We start from the raw sequence: 22,175 nt of genomic DNA, 5'->3' as shown, positions 1-22,175 counted from the left end.
TGGATTTTTTTTTTGAAATAGACCATGAAATTGGGAAAAATTAAACATTACATTTCTAATAATTATTATAAATAACAGTATATGAATTGTTATAAGTGCCTATTTAATTGCTTTCAAAAATCTATATTATAAAGTACTGAGGAATTAAACTGCTGTATGATAAACTCAATACACCTATTATTATCCCCACGCTTTTTGAAAAAAAGGTGGGGATATTGTGGTTATCTCCGCCGTCCGTCCGTCCGTCCGTCCGTCCGTCTGTCTGTCCGTCCGTCCTGGCCACTATCTCCTCCTACACTAAAAGCACTAGAACCTTGAAACTTACACACATGGTAGCTATGAGCATATGTGCGACCCTGCACTATTTGGAATTTTGATCTGACCCCTGGGTCAAAAGTTATAGCGGTTGGGGTGGGGCCGCGTCAGAAATTATTACTCATTTTTTTAGGTTATTTTACATTTACTTCTTTATTTCTACACCGATTCACTTCAAATTGATACTGAACCTCTCTTATGACAATACGGTCAATCTCAACCATGCATGGCCCCATTCCCAACCCTGGGGCGCCCCGCCCACATAGGCCACACCCACCAAAAATTTCCATTTACTATAATTTTTTCATTTCTACACGGATTCACTTCAAATTGATACTGAACTTTTGTTATGACATTAGGGTCAATCTCAACTATGCATGGCCCCAATCCCAACCCTGGGGCGCCCGCCCACATAGGCCACACCCACCAAAAAATTCCATTTACTATAATTTTTTCATTTCTACACGGATTCACTTCAAATTGATACTGAACTTCTCTTATGACATTAGGGTCAATCTCAACTATGCATGGCCCCATAACCAACCCTGGGGCCCCGCCCACATAGACCACACCCACCCAAAATTGCCTTTACTATAATTTCTTCATTTCTACACCGATTCACTTCAAATTGATATTGAACTTCTCTTATGACAATACAGTCAATCTCAACTATGCATGGCCCCATTACCAACCCTGGGGCGCCCCGCCCACATAGACCACACCCACCCAAAATTGCCTTTTACTATAATTTCTTCATTTCTACACCGATTCACTTCAAATTGATACTGAACCTCTCTTATGACAATACGGTCAATCTCAACTATGCATGGCCCCATTACCAACCCTGGGGCCCCGCCCACATAGACCACACCCACCCAAAATTGCCTTTTCCTATAATTTCTTCTTTTCTACACCGATTCACTTCAAATTGATACTGAACTTCTCTTATGACAATATGGTCAATCTCAGCTATGCATGGCCCCATTACCAACCCTGGGGCACACCTAGGTCAAACATTCGGCGTGGGGATACGCATCGGCCTCTGCCGCGCCATTTCTAGTTGAGTTTATTTTAAAAGTTTGACTTATTTTTGGAAAATTTGGCCAGATTTTTGGGAAAAAATCTTAATTTTTTCCATTGAGAAACAACCTTTTTTACTTTTTCTGATTGGGAAACAGCCTGTAAGAGGCTGTTATTTTGTGCCATAAAAAATCACTACTGTACATACTTTTTCATTTTGTCCATCTTGGCTGCTATGTTCTCCTGCTTGCCCTTCATGTGCTGCACGTCATTGAGGACCCTGGTCACGTCCTCCTGGTTCAGGGTCAGGCCAGCCTCTGTTTTCACACCCGACACGGCCGGTTGCTGCTGATGATGAGAAGGATGGAAATAATATAAGCTGCGTTCTGAGAAAACTGGGCTTAATGCCTGTGCTACAGTGTCATAGCAGATAAGCCTGTGCAGTCTGGATAGGCTAAAAAGGGACAAACCTTTCGGTCTAGACTAGATTTTTTGTTATAAGAGACTTCCTTTAAATGCAAAAATTACATTAAAAGGGGAAAGTGTCATCCCTGATTGGCCTGTGCAGGCTGCACAGGCTAATCAAGGATGACACTTAATGCTCATGCAATAAGCCAAGTTTTCCCAAAATGAGGCTCATATAGGAACAATTATGGCCTGGATTAATGTAGTATGTGGGACGAGGGGGGGGGGCTGTACCAGTTCTTTTACAGTAACTTTAAATGGTTATTGGACATTTTTAAGTTTGTCATCATTTTTGGGGAAGACTGAAGTTGTTAATAACAGGGAGGGGAGCTGAAACAAAGACGGTTTTTGATAAATCTCAATAAATCAGAGAGCATAATTGTAAAGTTCTCATTGAAATCTTAGGAAGAGGGGGGGGGGGGGCAAAATTAATTAATATTTCATTTTACACTTAAATAGTATTTTAACCGAGTCAAATTTAATGGTAACCAAGACATACAAATATTGCAAACATTACAAAAAGGAGGTAAAAAAACAACATTCAAAGAGGTTATTTGCAGCCATCTTACAGTGCCAGTGAGGCTGGTCTTTCTCTTGATGTTTTCCAGCAAGTGTTCCTCCCCACGCACGAAGTACGGGTGGTGAAACTCCACATCGTCCACCTCACACTTGATGGAGCCCTGACCGATGTGCACTACCTTGCGGAACCCATCTGAAACCATGGCAACAACAAATATAGGATTAACCCTTTCCCTTCAGAAGCAAAGTGAAAATGGCTTCATGCAACCAGACCGATGTGCACAACCTTGCGGAACCCATCTGAAACCATGGCAACAACAAATATAGGATTAACCCTTTCCCTTCAGAAGCAAAGTGAAAATGGCTTCATGCAACCAGCATAAAACCAGAACAGTCTGCGAGTAACTCTTGTACGACTTTTACATCTGTTCAGGTTTTATTCCCTTTGCTGGTCATCAGTATCTTAGGGCTGAAAATGAAGCCTTTACAACTTGAATTTATTAAGACAGGTCTTAAATTTAATGGATTTTTCAAGGCACTAGCAACGCATGAAAAGCATTTCTGAGTAGTTAAGAGTTAAACCCAATAAGCAACATCTGCATACTTGACTTACTTATTTTTTTATTTTTCTCTACTGTTGATAATTGCATAATTGTTTTCTTCTCAAGTGAACAGATTAATTGAAATTTGCAAATTACTTTATTGTCAGAACTTGTCAATTTCCAAGTCATGAGAAAACCCCTGAGTTGGAAAACATGGGGATTTTCTCTTAATGTGGTCATCTGACATACTATAATATTCACAAAAACAATTCAGAAAAATATTCAAGAGCTATCAGGATTTTCTCAGCTGCAGTCAATCAAATTGCAGTACCTCTACATTCACATAGGCAGAGTTTTATGTAATATTACTGTAAACAAAACAGCATATTCATCTCGAGTCACCATGCAAATATAGTATTTAACATTAACTGAAAGCTCAACACATAATTTGTAATAGTTTCTAATAGTATATATTTCAAAGAGATTCTTTTTAAAGCACATAAAATTAGTAAAAATATACTATATTTTTTAGGTTTCAAAATATGACAAAGCAATTTGTTACAACTTAATGATGATTACTTTACTTAGCTTACACCTGTGTGGAGTTTTGTTGAGTTCTTATTACTAATATGCTGTTGTTATTGCCATAAAAAAGTTCTTAACTTCAAACATCCACTAGGACAGCACAACATCAATTATTTACAAAAGGCCACCATGAATCTGTGCATCATAAGACCCCCCCCCCCCATAATTGGACTAAGAGTTACATCAATATAACTGATGTCATAGGCACATATAAAAGAAAACATTCTGACAAGGCCATTCTTCATTCATGATGTCCCATGACTCATGCACCTCACAGTGTCCAACTGGGAGGTTTCCAAGATACTGTACATCTTCAGTTGCACTATGCAATGTTTTGATGACTCAGATTTAAATCTTGTCATAGGAGGTAAGTACAAATTTAAACCAGTTAGTACAATATCAACACTAACAAAAGTACAGGCTACTTAAATACAGATTAAAAGTCCTAATGTTAATCTAGGTTGTAGCTAAGAATATGTACAAGTAGTAGTGTTTTTTTCCACAATTTTGGAATTGAGTCTGGATCCCTTTGGATTGGGAAAATCATGATGTTTTAACTAAATTTGGGAAGTTATTGTTGTTGTTGTTTTGTTATCAAATGCTTCAAAAGTGAGAATAAAAGTGTTTTCAATTTTCAAAAGTGTCTTTACTAAGGTTCAAGTTATGGAAAGTAATCATAAAATCATTTTTTCTATTTTTATTAACAAAAACCTTGACCTATTTGGCTCCGAATGCAATCCCAACATATGTCTGCATGTAAGCTACCTACAAAAAATTACAGCACAAAACCTTCATGTACATCTAAGCTCAAGTTATTGAGTGAAACTGTTTTTCTACTTCAGTTTAAGAGACCTAGACCCAGATGGCCCAATATGCTCACTAGATCTGCATGTTAACTAAAAACACACTAATATTCAGCACAATGTCCCTATCCTAACTGAAGTTATTGAACACAAATTTGCAGATAGATGTTAAGCAACAGTGATCTTGACCTTCAAACAACTGGCCCCTAATTCTAGGTCTAGGTCTACATGTCAGCTAGAGATAGGAGAAGTTGCACACACAAATTAATCCGAATTTTCTTTGTACAAACAAGGGGCATAATAAATTATTCTGCTTTCTTGCAAGTCAAAGTTGAAAGGCCTTGGTCAGTGACCTTACATGACAATATCCAAAACATGTGTACAGTTTCATTTTAACCCTTTGCATGCTGGGAAATTTGTCGTCTGCTAAAATGTCGTCTGCTTAATTATTTTTTTTCATTTATTTTACCATGTTTGACATATACATATGCAGCATTTACATGTTCATACATAACACATTGGAAATATAATATAACATATATGGATCACTCGTTCATTTTTTTAATATAGATTTTTAAAAGAGTAAAACAATGTACAGTGCATTCATTCATATAGTTCACACACATACAACATTCATTGTCAGTATTAATCATTTCACATGAGAGGCAAATAAAAGGCATGCACTCAGGCGAATTCACACTCGCTGTTACATACACACGCACACACACACGCGCACACGTACACGCATGCACGTTAGCACTTACATACATACAAACAATACATATTTTTGTTTAAATGGTCCAAGAGAAATATCAAGTAATTTAAAAGCATTTACAATACATAGTACAATATTTCTTGATTATGGTATTGTTTGTACTTTGCGGTTGACATAGGTTCAAATGGTTGAGAGCATGGGCAAAAATTAATATGTACTAAAGAGAAGTTCTGTTGGTTGAAAAATATTGTATAAGGTGGATCCATTTTTGATTATGTGTTTCATATTTGTTTTTAATGAGGGCAATTTCTGCTTCTGTCTGTATTTTTATCTTGAGATAATTTAGAAAAAATATTGAAATTTGGGATGCATTTTTTTATTTTCATTTTAAATATAAACGTTTTCATTAAAATAAGTATAAAATTTAGAACATGATTGTATACTTTTTTGTCCATAAAACCAAGGAAGGCCATTTCTTTGCTTAAATGTATGTCAATGTTCACATCTTTCAGAAAGTGTTGCAGTTGTGTCCATATTTCTTGAATGTAGGTGCATTCCCAAAATAAATGGTCAATTGTTTCAATATTTGATTGGCGAAAATCACACAAGCTACATGCTTTCAGTCCACATTTGGTTAAAAATCTATTTGTTGGTACTATTCTAGATAAAAACTTCTATTGAAAATTGCGTAGATATGTATCAATCGTTGACTTAAATGGAATCGTATATATTTTTTTCCAGTCTGTATTTTCTTTAAGATTCAATTGTTTGTCCCATTTCATTTCAGTACAGTTATCAATTGTATTTTGTGTTTTTTGTTGTATGATATAAAGTGTTTTATTTGTTTGTTTGGTATTATTTATCAAATTACCAAAAGCTTCTTCCGACATTGTTAAAGTGTTAATCCCTTGTGTTTGCAATAATGATTTATATTCTTTGGGAATCGCAGATAATAGTGAATAATAATATAAAAATTCAAGTGGATTTATATTATATAAGCGTTGTATTTCATTTAACGTATAACATGTATTTTTTTGATAATTATATAAGTGTCCAATTGTTTTTCTACCATTGTTAAACCAGTTTACCAGAAATATGGATTTGTTATTTATTTTTATACATTTGTTATTCCATATGACATGTTTACATAAAGGAATGCCCCCTTTTGAACAGTTATATTCGTTCTTGATGTTTTGCAATGCGGTAAGTATATCTTTCAAAAATATATTTCCTTTACTAATGTCATGAATTATAGCTTCATCTAAGTTACTTTCAAATATTAGACTGGTACCAAAATGTTTGAGCTTTTTGTGTAGTAAGAGTTTCCATTTGCCATGATTGTTTTCATCTAGGAATTGTTTAACCCAGCCCGCTTTAATAGCGTTCAAAAAGAAATTAATGTCTGTAAGTTTTAAGCCTCCATATTCATAAGGTTGATGTAATCGTTTTCTTTTGATTTTGTCTGGTTTATCATCCCAAATAAATTTAAACATAGTTGTTATTAATCCATCTATTACTTGCTTTGGTGGATTTGGGAGAACCGAAAATGGATAAATTAACTTTGGTAATGCAAATGTTTTAATAACATTAATTTTTCCCATTAAGGTAAGTTTTCTATGTTGCCACTGTTTTAAGCAGGCTTCAAAGTCTTTAATTTTTGGCATTACGTTTTTTTCTATATTAAGTTTATGCTGATTATAAAAATTCATTCCTAGAGTTTTTGCCCCATCAGATGTCCAAGTAAACTTTTTATTCAGTACAATATTCAAAGTTTGAGTTTTGTAGAGATCCAATTCTCATTACAGTGGATTTTGTTGAGTTTAGGTTTAGTCCTGATATTTTTTCTAAATTTATGGAGGGTTTCCACTAGTGTTTCAAAGGACGTTGCTGATCCATCATTGACAAAAGTTGCATTGTCCGCAAAAAAGGTTTGCTTAATTTCTTGGTCATTGATTTTTATTCCTTTAATCATTGCATTAGTATTTATATAATCCGATAGAATTTCCAAACATAAAATAAATAAGGACGATAGTGGACAACCTTGCCGAACTCCTTTTTCTATTTTAAAGCTTCTAGAAAGATTACCATTGTTTAGAATGATGCTATTTATATCATTGTAAAATACTTTAATCCATTGAATAAGCTGTGGTCCGAAATTGAGATGATCAAGACAATGTAAGATAAAAGAGTGGTTCAAGCTGTTGAATGCTTTTTCGAAGTCTGCAAAGAATAACAGTCCAGGCTTATTGTGACTTTCAAGATATTCAATTACATCAAATTAATCTAACATTTTCACCTATATATCTGAATTCATGAAACCTGTTTGATCATAACTAATTATTTTATTTAATACTTTTTTCAAACGGTTAGCTATAGATTTGGTTGCAATTTTGTAATCGATATTTAATAATAATAGACTAATTGGTCGCCAGTTTGAAATGTAATCCAAGTTTTTATCTGACTTAGGAATAAGTGTAATTATACCTTGTTTTTGTAGAGCAGTTAGTTCACCATTGTCAAAAGAATAGTTAATTGATTTGGTATAGTATTCTTTTAATGTTGGCCAGAATATTTTATAAAATTTAACAGTTAGTCCGTCAGAGCCTGGGCTTCTATCATTCGCCATTTTTAATAATGCATAACCACATTCATAATCAGTAAGTTTGCCTTCACATTGTACTTTTTGCTCTTCGTAGTTTATTTATAGGTAAATTAAAAAATTCCGATGCAGTTTTTTCTGTATGATTCTGTTTATAAAGTGTTTCATAATAGTTAGCTTCTGCTTCTAATATTTTGTCTTTATCTTTTAATACTATATTATCAACAATCAATTTATGAATTGATTTCTTTTCGGCTAGACTCCGTTTTTCTAGGTTGGCAAAGTATGCTGAATTTTTTTCATTTCCTTCGACCTGAATAGCTTTTGATCTTAAAATATATCCATTAACCTTTTTATCATAAATGTGTTCTAGTTCTTGTTGTTTAGCTTTTATTATGTTTGTTATATTTTCTATAGAATCAGTAGAGTTACAATTCATTAAATTTTGTTGTAGTGTCGTGATTTTTTTAATTAACTCTTCTTCTTCCTTTTTAGATTTTTTGTTTTTTATTGAACAGTATTTTATTGTTTCATTACGAATTGTACTCTTAATTAATTCAAGTACACATGCACACAACTATCGATGAGTTTAGCTACGTATACATAATTATATACTAATTCGAGTCAATTAACATTAACTATTCACGTGCACATGAACAAAAGCTATCTATAATGTCCTGCTCAGTATGCATTGGTTGATGATCAATTGCGTCAATTAACCTTTATATGCGTATAAATTTGATAACATCTTTTTACAATCAGTACATATTACGAGAATCTTGTTTATGGCTGAAGTTATTATAAAAGCAAAAAGGAAAATATATTAATAACCGTATATAACACGTTGAACAAGACTTACTAAAAGGTTAATGGTAACAAAACAATATCTTATTCATTTCTTTATGATAAGAATAGTATACATAACACTTGATCAGCACAGTTTTTATATATCGCGATTATTACTGAGTTGTTAATGGTAACAAAACAATATTTAATTCATTTCTTAACAAGGGCTGTTTGTAAAACATGCATGCCCCCCTATATGTGCTATAAGTTGTAGTAGCAGCCATTGTGTGAATACGTTTTTTGCCACTGAATACGTTTTTTGTCACTGTGAATGGTGGTGGTGGTGGTGGTGGTGGTGGTGGTGATGGTGGTGGTTGTGGTGGTGGTGGTAGCAGAAGAAATAGTAGTAGTAGTAGTAGTAGTAGTAGTAGTAGTAGTAGTAGTAGTAGTAGTAGTAGAAGTAGTAGTAGTAGTAGTAGTAGTAGTAGTAGTAGTAGTAGTAGTAGTAGTAGAGTAGCAGTAGAAGTAGTAGTAGTTGTAGTAGTAGTAGTAGAAGTAGTAGTAGTAGTAGTAGTAGTAGTAGTAGTAGTAGTAGTAGTAGTAGTAGTAGTAGTAGTAGCAGTAGTATTAGTAGTAATAGAGTAGTAGTAGTAGTAGGTGGTGGTGGTGGTAGCAAAAGAAATAGTAGTAGTAGTAGTAGTAGTAGTAGTAGTAGTAGTAGTAGTAGTAGAAGTAGTAGTAGTAGAAGTAGTAGTAGTGGTAGTAGTAGTAGTAGTAGTAGTAGTAGTAGTAGTAGTAGTAGTAGTAGTAGTAGTAGTAGTAGTAGAGCAGTAGTAGAAGTAGTAGTAGTAGTAGTAGTAGTAGTAGTAGTAGTAGTAGTAGTAGTAGTAGTAGTAGTAGTAGTAGTAGAGTAGTAGTAGTAGTAGTAGTAGTAGTAGTAGTAGTAGTAGTAGTAGTAGTAGTAGTAGAAGTAGCAGTAGAAGTAGTAGAAGTAGTAGTAGTAGTAGTAGTAGTAGTAGTAGTAGTAGTAGTAGTAGTAGTAGAAGAAGTAGTAGTAGTAGTAGTAGCAGCAGCAGCAGCAGCAGCAGCAGCAGTAGTAGCAGTAGTAGTAGTAGTAGAAGTAGTAGTAGAAGTAGTAGTAGTAGTAGTAGTAGTATGCATTACAAAAATGCAGTTAACCTTACATTTGGTAAAATTTAAATATATTACAAGGGAGGCAAATCTGTAACAATAAATTTAAACTTATTGCATTTGTTTCCCCTGTAGTGTATTACCTCCCCTGTCCTGCTTATATTTTTATTAATCAACAAAATTAAACATAAACACAATATTTAATATACAAAATATACAAAAAATCTCATATTCTGATAATATTTTTACTGATCCACTGTATTTTACTAAAAGGATGATGTTTCATTGGACTGATAATTATAGATTTAGGATTACAGACCAGTTGCTTCAGTAATATTGTTCAGAGAGTGCCCTGTTGGCCGCGTATGCATTCTAAAATTATCATTTAAAAAACCATTTTACTATTTCGAGTCACCGTGACCTTGACCTTTGACCTAGTGACCTCAAAATCAATAGGGGTCATCTGCTAGTCATGATCAATGTACCTATGAAGTTTCATGATCCAAGGCACAAGCGTTCTCGAGTTATCGTCTGACAACCACCTGGTGGACGGACAGACCGACAGACCGACCGACAGACCGACATGAGCAAAGCAATATACCCCCTCTTCTTCGAAGGGGGGCATAATAATAAAAATAATAAACATAACACTTAATCAGCACAGTTTTTATATATCACAATTATTACTGAGTGGTTAATATAACAAAACAATATTTAATTCATTTCTTAATAATAACAAGGGCTGTTTGTAAAACATGCATGCCCCCCATATGGGCTGTCCATTGTAGTGGCAGCCATTGTGTGAGTACGATTTTTGTCACTGTGACCTTGACCTTTGTCCTAGTGACCTGAAAATCAATAGGGGTCATCTGCGAGTCACGATCAATGTACCTATGAAGTGTCATGATCCTAGGCAAAAGCGTTCTTGAGTTATCATCCGAAAATCATTTTACTATTTCGGGTCACCGTGACCTTGACCTTTGACCTTGTGACCTCAAAATCAATAGGGGTCATCTGCGAGTCATGATCAATCTACCTATGAAGTTTCATGATCCTAGGCGTATGCGTTCTTGAGTTATCATCCGAAAACCATTTTACTATTTCAGGTCACCGTGACCTTGACCTTTGACCTAGTGACCTCAAAAACAATAGGGGTCATCTGCAAGTCATGATCAATCTACCCATGAAGTTTCATGATCCTAGGCGTATGCGTTCTTGAGTTATCATCCGGAAACCATTTTACTATTTCGGGTCACCGTGACCTTGACCTTTGACCTAGTGACCTCAAAATTAATAGGGGTCATCTGCGAGTCATGAGCAATCTACCCATGAAGTTTCATGATCCTAGGCGTATGCGTTCTTGAGTTATCATCCGGAAACCATTTTACTATTTCGGGTCACCGTGACCTTGACCTTTGACCTAGTGACCTCAAAATCAATAGGGGTCATCTGCGAGTCATGATCAATCTACCCATGAAGTTTCATGATCCTTAGCGTATGCGTTCTTGAGTTATCATCCGGAAACCATTTTACTATTTCGGGTCACCGTGACCTTGACCTTTGACCTAGTGACCTCAAAATCAATAGGGGTCATCTGCGAGTCATGATCAATGTACCTATGAAGTTTCATGATCCTAGCCCCAAGCGTTCTTGAGTTATCATACGACAACCACCTGGTGGACGGACCGACCGACTGACCTACCGACCTACCGACCGACCGACATGAGCAAAGCAATATACCCCCTCTTCTTCGAAGGGGGGCATAAAAATAGTATACATAACACTTAATCAGCACAGTTTTTATATATCGCGATTGTAATTACTTATGTTTTTCCATGTGTGTTATTATAATATTATAAATCGCTCAGGCCGTGCTTGTGCATGCGCGTGATTTTATTTAATTATATATATTGATCCAAATGTATTAATTAGCGCAATCAAAGTAGTTTTCAGTATCATACACATACTATTTTTATATCACGATTATAACTTATGGTTTTCAATATGTGTTATACTTTTATAAATTGCTCAAGCTGTGCTTTTTCACATACGCGATTTTATTTAATTATATATGTTGATCAAAATGTATGAATTTGCGCAATCAAAGTAGTTCTGAATGTCATACACAATAATTGTACCCACTGTCGTGAAGACAAAAAGAGAACAACTACACAATAACGTGGATTTGCAAAAATAAACATAGTTTAGAAAGCAATCATTGACATTCAGGGCTAAAGAAAACACTGTGTCGATACAGGTTTGAAAAAAAAACACGAGGAACCGTGTTTTTTCGTGAAAGCGTTCATAAGATAGTGTTCAATTAAAGAAAAGGCTGTCTATTTTATGCAATATAACCTGTTAATCAGCTTCGGCCAGTCTGCCCCCATCCAATGCTTGTACTCGTCATATGCGATTGGCCGGACTACACCCTTCGTTGATTTATAAAATAAGTGTCCGTCCCACGACCAAACAGATTCGTTTTCAGGCAATGTCCTTTTTATTGTCATCAGAACCTTTTGATTGATGTTTGTAAGGTCTTCATTAATGTAGATATTCGATCCTTTAAACTGCTTCCTGTTGGTCATAACGAAGTTCCGTTTCTGCCTTGACACAAATTTGACGATAATCGGCCTTTTTTTATTTCTAAAATTAGCATTTTCTTCGATTTGTTTTCAAAGAATACTATCAGAATAGCAAACAGTTTGGATCCTGATGAGACGCCACGTTCTGTGGCGTCTCATCTGGATCCAAACTGTTTGCAAAGGCCTTCAAAATTCGGTTCCAGCACTGAAAGAGTTAATGTCTGGAGTAGTTATAGAGATATACACTTGTTGCATGCAAACCTTAACTTACATTATTTTACACGCAAACCTAATCCCCACTTTTATCTGTAAAAAAGGGGGCATAATCCTGCTACAAAGCAGGTCACAGTTATGGGTATTGGTCAGTAAATGTTCATAAAACCATGAACACGTGCATAAAGTTTTATTTTTCACTATCTGAGTAAATATAGAGATAAGGAGTAGTTGCAAGCAAAACATTTCCCTGAATTTTCTATGTTCATAAAAGGGGCATAAATCTGCTTAATTACAGACAGAGTAATGGAACTAGGTCAGTGACCCTTATGTTTCTTTATCTACAAATTGCCATAATCTTACCTTTGACCTTGGGCAAGATTCCATCTCATTATGATGGTCACTTGTAACAAGTTATATGGCAATCTATCCATGCTGATACAAAACCAAAATTTGACAATTGATTTTCAATTTGTGACCATGACCTTGGACGTAGGAACCATGAAAACCTATCCAATCTGGAAAGGGTAATGCCAAGAAAAGTGTTGAAGTACACATTTTCTAAATTTGACCTTCACACTTGAGCTGTGAGCATGACCTTAGACCTTGGGATCTGGTTGTTGCAGGTGACACTCTTTCTTAATGCTAAACAAAGTGTAAAGTACAAATTTCCTAAATTCAGTCTTGGACCTTCAATTATGACTTGGCTTTATAGACCTGGTTGCTGTATCAGACAGCCAATCTCATAATGCTTATCACTAATGGCAAGTCATTTGACAATCAATCCATTCAGATAGTGGGGTCTGATTAATATAAGCCCACGAAGCCGAAAGAGCTCTTAATTCATGCGGTTTTATCTTAAACAGGGGTAAATCCCTCGATGAAAGAGAAGAATAAGCTTTCGAGAAATAGAAGCCGCAGACACATCGCCCCCCCCCTTTTAATGGAATGAAAAGTCTCTTGCGAGAACCTTAGACTTTTAGGGCTGCAACGGGTACCCGAAATCATCGGATCCAACTTCAGATTCGCGGGTACGGATCCACCCATGGATATTTCGGTTCCGAATATTTATGTTCATAGTTGTATGTAACCTAACGCTGTTTTCACGAGTATTTTTTTTTTATACAGACTGGTTATGTTGAAAGGATAAAAGATACGTATAATAGTCGACATTTATTGCCGTGTGACAGTCAAATATCAGATCATTTGAGATCATTCTGCTTTTATTGTATAAGAGTGTCATTGGACATTACTTAATAACATAATGGAGGATTAACACATAACAAATGCAATTCCTAATGGCAATAAGTAAGTTTTCAATCCTTATTGTCTTTCTGAGTTGTATTAAAAACAGCAGTAGTGGAGCAAGTGTGGCTGGAATGTTATTCAGGTAAATTTTGCACAATTTCGCGACCTGTCAAATCGTAATCCTGCATAATGAATTGTATTGTCTTGAAAGCATATTTTGTCATATACTAAGTTTAAATGCTGTCTTGTGATGCAAGGAACCTTAGTGCCCAGTGAGAGAATCTTCCCCACAGCAGGAGACCTCTTCAGTGCTCATAGGGCTTGCCTGGACCAGGACAATGTTGATATGTAAATTTTTGTGAAAACAAACATCGAACTGTATGAACAGTGAAAAGTGTATGTTAACAAGCAAACTATTACGTGAATAAGTGTTAAGGTTTCTTTTTATTTTGACATTGCTACAATGTTAAACAAAAAATGTGTTATGTTTTTTGTTTATAAATATTTAATGTTTTTTAGTCAAATTATACATCTAAAACATTGATTTCTTTAATTGAGACAGAAAATTCTAATTTGCTCTTATACATGTGTACGAGGGATCCGGATCCGAAAAAAACTGCAAGAAACCATATTTGGATTCGGATTTGGATCCGAACAAATTTTTTGGATTCATTGCAGCCCTATAGACTTTACCTTTTTAAGGTAGAACTTCAAAGCCCTGACCGGGTAAAGAAGTCTATCATCATCTTCATGTCCACAAGTTCTAGATAGACTTGGAACTTTGAAGGGTTTGGAAGCCATAGAGGGGAGTTGATTTTTAGCAAGGAATCCTGACTGACATAACAATGTAACAGAGCCATCAGAAGAGTCAAAACGAAGATGACTATCCTCGATAGAAAGGGCATGAATTTCACTTCTCCATTTGGCTGAAGCCATAGTAAGAAGGAAAACGGTCTTCCATGTTAGGAATTGTAATGAAGCTTGATCAAGAGGTTCATAGGGAGCCTTAGTAAGCGAACCTAGCACACAAGCTAAATCCCATTTAGGAGCAAGTGTATGAGATACAGGACGACTAAGTTCCATAGCTCGAACAAGTTCTGAAATAGCTGGATCAGCATAGACTTGTGAAGACTTAGTAAAAGCCAATGTATGCGTAATCATAGATCTGTATCCTTTGAAGGAACTAAGAGAAAGTTTCTTATCATCAAAAAGATAAATGAGAAAATCCGCTATTCATTTAGCAGAGGGATTGAGGGGATCAAATTTCCCTCGAACACACCAATTAGAGAAGAGTTTCCAACGAGCATCATAGACTGCTCTGGTGGATATTCTCCTTGCCGAAGCAACGAGGGTTGAAGCCCTGACAGAAAAACGTTTCTTCTGCAAAGATTGCCTGATAACGATCAAACGTGTAAGTGCAACATTTTTGGGTCCGCATGTAGTCTGCCTCTTTGAGACAGAAGATCTGACCTGTGAGGAAGATTTTTTGGGATAATCGTACAGGAGACTGAGAAGATCGTTGAACCAAGATCTTCTGGGCCACCAAGGGGCAATCAAGAGTATCCTGCACGAGCTCACCCTGATTTTCGCCAATATTTGGGGAATTAGAATGGGTGGGGGATAGGCGTAAGCGTCCAGTTGGTCCCACGCGAACGAAAGCGCGTCGATTGCCCACGCTGCTGGATCGTAAACTGGACTCACATACAGAGGAAGTCTGTGATTGTGTCTGGTCGCAAATAGATCGGCCAGGGGATAATCGAACTTGAAAAAGATCTGGTTGGTCACTTATTGATGAAGTGTCCACTCTGATGGAAGTAACTGGTGTTTGCGAGACAAACCATCCGCCAGGGCGTTGAGGCGACCTGGTATATATTTGGCCAGAAGATAAATGTTGAGTGTTTTGCAAAGAACAAGTAATTTTTTGGTTTCTAGATACAGGGATTGAGAATGTGTTCCCCCCCCCCTGTAGGTGAGATTCCTGATGAGACCACAACCCTGAAATTATCAGACTGAGGGGTTCCAGGTGAGCACCCCACCCTTCCTTGCTCGCATCCGTTATTAGATATAATGACGGTTGTGGAGGAAGAAGGGGTACTCCTGCCAACAGAGCCTCCTCGTCTAGCCACCACTGAAGATGAGACACTAAGGAGGGAAGGATTGGAATCTGTGTCAATAGATTGCCTGGAGACCATTTCCAACAAGCTGAGAGATAGTGCTGAAGAGGACGTAGGAAGAGACGTCCTAACTGCACAAAGTCTCCTACTGAGCTCAGGATACCGTTGAGAGAAAGAAATTCTTGAGCTGTTATATGAGATTGGGACAAAACCCAGTTGACCTTCATCAGAAGGTCTGATATACGTTGAAGTGACACTCTGACCCGATTGATGTGGGTCAAGAAATTCATTCCCACAAACGTAAAGTCCTGTGAAGGAATGAGGTCTGATTAGTCTGCATTGAGAAGGAGCCCTAACGAGAGGAGTTCCTTCCAAGAGAATTCTAGGTTGTACAGAAGCAATTGACGATCGAGCTGGTTTAAGAGCCAGTCGTCGAAATACTGAAGAAGAAGAATCCAGTGAACTCTGAGGTGTGCTCCGACTGCCGCCATTAGTTTGGTAAAAACTAGTCGGGCTGTCGCAAACCCGAAAGGCATAGCCCGGAACTGGTAGACTTGGCCTTGAAAGGCGAATCGCAAGTACTTCCGGTAGTTGGGATGTATAGGAACATGGAAGTAAGCATCTTCCAGATCCAAAGACACCCCCCAGTGCAGGGGTTTGATGGAGTCCCGTATGAAGGAAGGAGTCTCCGTTTTGAAAGTTGGTTTGAGAAGATACATGTTGAACACTTTTAAATCTGTTACTGGTCTCCAGGAACCATTTTTCTTTTGAACAATAAAAAGACGACTGTAAAATCCTGGAGAATAAGGATCTTGAACCCTTTCTAACGCCTGTTTTTCCAAGAGCCCGAGAATGGACTCTGGAATATGTGGAAGCCGAGATACCAGCTCTATAAGGACGGGAGAAAGTGGAGGCCTTTTTTCGAATTGAAAAGTCGGGCCTTTTGTCACAAGAGAATGAACCCATGCGTCTGAAGTAATTTGAAGCCATCGCTTTGAAAAGTGGAAAAGTCTGGCCCCGACTGGTATTTTTGGCATCGGAGGTTGTGGCAGTAGAAAGGGGAGGGCCCTAGGGCTGATAAGGAGGGGGTCCGCCCCTTCCGGTAGAAGGTTTAAAATTCCTCTGTCCCGGCTTGGGCTTACCCTTTTTCCCAGAATCTTTATTAGAAGATTTGTGAGAAAAAGAAAGTCTGTTATAGGAAGACTGCCTATTAGGACCCGACCGTGGATTAAAAGAAGGCTTTTTAGAGAAAAGATTGTTTCTCTTAGTCTTCTTGAATGCTGGAACTGCTGGTGGCCTAGAAGCAGGATGCTTAAAGACCCCTTGGCGTTGTCCAGAGTTGTTTCTAGCTAAAGAAGCATGAAGTTGGTCATCCTTGTCAGCTGTGATTGCTTCTTGTATCCTTCCACCAAAAAGGAACCCTGATGTGAGAGGAGCTGTTCTGAGCGAGTTCATACCAGGTTCCAACAGAAAATCTTTAGGTAAAGAAGTAAGGATAAGATCTCTACGAATCCTTAGCATCTCGGACATTGAAGAAGCAGAAGTGTAAGATAAGACCAATGTGGTCTGTGAGAGATGAATTAACAAATCACGGAGTTCCTCAGGAACAGATTCCCACCAATCACACACCATTTGTAAAATTGTCGCTAGCATAAAGTCAATTTGGTTAGTCAAACCTAATGATATACGTTCTCTCATTTCCCAAGTTTCCAACATGGAAAATGGAACAGAAACTGAATTGGAACCACTTGGCATTACAAGGGATAGCTTGCTAATGTCCCGATCTGGAACCGGAAGTTTTGAAAAATCCAACCCAGATGTTGTATGTGGTACAGGAGGCTTGTAACTTTTACTACCTTCCTGGTGTTTCGGATCAGCTAGTTCCTTAGGAATTTTCCATGTTTCTCCTCGTTTTGGAATAGTCTTATTAGCTGATTCCAATGATTGAAGAACATATAGAACAGTAGAACCAATGGGAAGTCGCGGGTCATGACAAGCTGTCGACTTACTAACCCTGTTGGGATCAAATGTACGAAAAAGTTGTTCTGTCAAAGAAATCGTCGAATTTGAAGACAGTTCAGCAGGTCTTGGACAGTAATCTTCACCAAGAGTACAAAACATCAGTTTATAGATCTGATTAATCGGAGCAAACTATTGATCTGTCTCAACATTAGATTCTGCATCTGAATCAGCCTCACTCTCTACAACACCTGCGGTGTGTATAGAATCAGCAGGAACAGAAGTGAGAATATCTTGTACCAGATTGTGATTGTCTGGTAAAGGAGAATGATCATCCCCGACGTCAGTAAACTGATAATGTAAAGCAGAAGTTGATAGTAAATTATCAGCATTGACCGATACAAAATGTCCCGCCGAATTCTGTATCCATAGTGTATCAGTATTCAACAGGGTAGCTGTAGGGGGTACACGACTAGATACGGTAGATGATACCCATGGTGTTGACACTGACGCCGTAGTGGTGAGATGAGCTCCTGAAGATGCAATATGTGTGGCAGTCAACTTTGAAACCGACACATTTGGCATGGAAACATGCGATTCCATAAAGGAATACGATGGTGAACGACTATACGAATGGTAGGTCCGATGCTGTCTAGGTGAAAGTTGACGACGTCCTCGTTTCCTGCGATGTCGAGATCTGAATCGGCTGCGCTGTCGAGATGTGGATCGGCTGCGATGAGATTGAGATTTTCTGGAATACCGTCTCCGTGAGTGACGACGCAATCGCTTACGAGCGCCGCAACGATGATAACTGCTCGACGAAGAAGAGCTTGTTCGATGTCCACTCCTTGATGAAGACGATGCATAGGATGAAGAAAAATAAGTCGATGATGAAGACCGAGTTCTTCTTCTTAACCAGCGATTTGTGTTATCGTTGGCAGGCCAAACTGATGACTGTTGACCAGTGACCGGACCAGACCGGACCGGTGAACGGACCTGTGAACGGACCGGACCGGTGATCAATGACCGCCGGACCAGTGACATGACATGTGACCAGACCGGACCGGTGACCGGCCGGTCATATCATGACCGGTTACGTCACCGGACAAAGACCGCAGAATGGCGGCTGCCATGTGGTCTGACATTGATCCAGCTGTTCCATGATCAATGTCGCCGGTATGCATGGTGCGATTCATAAGATCTGACGACGATCGACTGACAACAACACCATCTTGCCTGGTACCCAGTGACTGACAAATCCGCTGGTCATCCTTGACCAGTGAAGTCACCAGGTCATCAACGTCGGATGGAGGTTCGTAGCGTTTGCGGCTGATCGACGTCCCCTGGCGACCTGCTTTCGTCCATGTGTCGTAAGCCCATAAAAATCGCAAACCGCACATTTGTTGTTTAATGTGCAACCGGTACATGCAAGGCAAGTATCGTGGGAATCCCACCTTGCCTTGATATGACCACAAGAACCTCTATCCTGTAAGTTCATTCTGAAATAAAAGAAACAGAAAGAACCTACAAAAGACAAATTAATGATTATAAATTCAAATAAAAAGTTAAACCACAAAATGTAAACAAACGAACGCTGTACAAATGCCCTCAATTACTTATTGGGGAATAGGCACGAATTCATCGTGGTTCACGTGCTCATGTTCATGAGCGACGCTACAAACAAAGAAACCCAGCAAAAGCAGAAATATGACAATAACTGCAACAAAAAGTATAGAAATATAAACAGAATGATACAAATAAAAGATAAATAAAATTAATCCTTCAAACTCCTACGAAAACACGATGAAAAAAACAAAAAAGTCCTGAGCCTAAAATAGGCGTGCACTCATGGTTATCCGGAAAGGAAAGATGAGTTTTGGTTCTTGATTTCCTGTTAGGTTACATTGTACTATGTTTAACCTGATTTGGATTCTTTATAGAGGTGGACGATTCCCATCGCTTGAATATTTTACGGATGAATAAACTCCCTTGGAAAGGGGTAAGCTAGAGATAACAGGTAATGTATTTATGATATTAAAACCATTATAAGAATGCAAACCATGATAACTTGGTTATTTTTGGTCACTTTCCTAAGATACTAAGCTCACATCGTACAATAACTATCTTCTTTCTTGGAATAGCTGATATAAATGTATTCGTCCTTTACAAACTTAAGCTGACTAATTACGATGCCAATACGGACCAATACTGAACATTTATAAATAACGTTTTCAACATGAGCCTGAGGGCATCAAGCAGTGCTTTCAACACTTACAGTCAATTCCACATTTGCTCTCTGTAAAAGATTAAGAAGGCAGAGCTATGCACATGCTGCTTCATATTTGGACGATTGCCATTGAGTAACAAACATGTGATTGGCCTAGGATGTTCATCGCTAAACAAAGGCAGCCAATTATTTTATTGATGAGAAAGGTATTCTTTTATGGCTTCTTGAAAGGAGTCTGCTTGACTTTGATGACATCAAATTGTTTATTTACACATGTTGTGACTTTGGGTGATGCTTGTATTAATGCCTTTAACTGTTGGTTAACTATTTAAAAAACACTTGCTAACATAAAACTTCAAATTAAATTATCAAAATAAGAAAGATTTAAGTGGCAAAATGTGATGAAATTAAAAGGTAAGTATCAATTAAAAGATAATTCTTTGTGTTATAAATCAAAACCAACAACAACCATTTCTACAACGCTGCCAGGATAAGTCTTCCTTAATTTTTGTTTTCATGAACTCCCTTATAAGTTGAGACTGTAATTTTAGTGGAACATTGAAGAAACAAATCTTGACTCATTACTGAGTTTTAAAGGTAGAAAACTTATGTTCAAAATTGACTTAATTATTAGATCAAAGGCAAAGTGTTCATGATACATGTATTATATATTGATGCTTAATTGATCATTCATCAACGTACATCCCCCCTCCACCAAACAAATAAATGTTTGCCTACATGAATATTAACAGCAACCCTGGCTAGGGCATGACAAACAAATAATTGTTTATGGTTTGCCTTATGTTAGCAATGATAGCAACAAAAAGACAAATTTGATATTAACTTACACATGTTTAGCTGCCGAATAAAGCTGGCAATATTGTTGTGCTTGAAATACAGTGGCAGGACCTCCTTGGCAAAACGTGCCTGATCAAACAGATGAAAGCTTGTCCCTCCCTAGAAAAATAAGACAACTGTTATTATGGACATGCTGTTACATAACTTTGATGGCAGGCTTGGCGAAATTGCCGGTCTGCCGGTCCTGACCGGCAGATTTCCATTTAGTCTGGCAGTTTTAAGAAGAATGTCGGTCCTGGCGACCGGAAAAATGTGAAATGAATGCAAACAAATCATATTTTTTCAAAGTTGAAAATTCAAAGAGCAAACCCCTAACTACAGCATGAAAATGAAATTGCTCATTGTTTTGATGTTTGCAATAAGTTTGTTACGTACAATTAGCAAACCCAACTGGTTACACAACACCTACTTTAAACTCAGTCGCAAAATCGGCAACTGCGTTCTAACAAAAAAGATTTTGATAGCTTTTACATATTTTTCGAGTACGGTACATAAGGAAATTTAAAATATGAATTTCTTTATGAAGCTTGGCTTTAAAAAGGTTGTTTATTAAATATAAACAATGTTCTAGTGATATCTTTATAACATGCACTAGTCATAGGTCTCCAAAAATGTTAGCGTTTTACATTGTACAAGTGGTCCCTTAACCGCAATTGTGTTTTTGATACTTCTTGTTACTTAAGTTTACGTTGTTATAATCCCTTACTGCAAAAAGGAGATTGATAATCTCTGTGACACCGAAGAAGATATGGAAATTGAAGAATATTGTCCAGACTATCAAGACCAATTGATTAACACCGAAAAACTGTTATCTTATTAGGATAATGCACAGGCAGTGGCTTGTTTAGCTAAAATAAAGGGTTTATGTTAATGTACATAGTTGTGTTGTTGTTTTTTTCGGTCAGGCTAGATTGTCTCCGGACCGGCGTACAGTCTTCACGCTAAATATTTAAGACCAATAGCCCTTCGGGCTTATCAGATAAAAAAAATAATAGCCCGAAAACATTTTCAATAGGCCGAAAAGTTCAACATAAAAGTTATGACTTTTTTGGCCAGGAACAAAAAAAATTCCTTTTCCAATCAGAAACAACTACTTCTAATGAGTACAACATGTATTATTCGTGTTTGAAAGCAACAGCAAAGGCATGCTCCGCTGACATCTCCATATCTCAGTGTTTCAGATTGCATCATTGGTCACAATTTCCTCTGGACAGGTGTCCTAAATGGTCATTTTTTTCAGGACATTTGTCCTTAATCATAAAAAAAAAATCTAAGAGAGTTGTAAGCGCCCCGAGCCCTAACTAATTGTATTTTTTAGTCTTTCTAGTTGCAATTTCTGGTGAATACAATGCGAAATTTTATATATCATACCATTTGTATCACCGCATGTGTATTCGTCATACAATAGAAATGTTCATAAAGAACGTTGAAAATAGTCGACAACAATACTGTATCCGAACACGACAGTCCGAAAAAATGTATGTGTTTTGCACA

General features: G+C 37.3%; 1 protein-coding gene across 3 annotated transcripts in view; it reads right to left on the bottom strand.

The window, feature by feature from the left end:
* LOC127846361 (heat shock factor protein-like) overlaps positions 1-22,175 on the bottom strand; it is a 47,886-nt gene that overhangs the window by 23,905 nt on the left and 1,806 nt on the right. For 2 of the 3 annotated variants that reach the window (XM_052377559.1, XM_052377562.1), the window contains exons 2-4: positions 20,672-20,780; positions 2,370-2,512; positions 1,544-1,683 (exon numbers count right to left, since the gene is read on the bottom strand). In XM_052377559.1, coding sequence (XP_052233519.1) covers positions 1,544-1,683; positions 2,370-2,512; positions 20,672-20,780 — 392 coding nt within the window. The remainder of the gene's footprint in view (positions 1-1,543; positions 1,684-2,369; positions 2,513-20,671; positions 20,781-22,175) is intronic. The other variant, XM_052377560.1, reaches the window with a different exon arrangement.

This window comes from Dreissena polymorpha, chromosome 9 (genome assembly GCF_020536995.1).
Source record: "Dreissena polymorpha isolate Duluth1 chromosome 9, UMN_Dpol_1.0, whole genome shotgun sequence".
Taxonomy (NCBI): domain Eukaryota; kingdom Metazoa; phylum Mollusca; class Bivalvia; order Myida; family Dreissenidae; genus Dreissena; species Dreissena polymorpha.
Note: the sequence above shows the minus strand (reverse complement) of the source record. Positions and strands in the feature narration are given on the sequence as shown.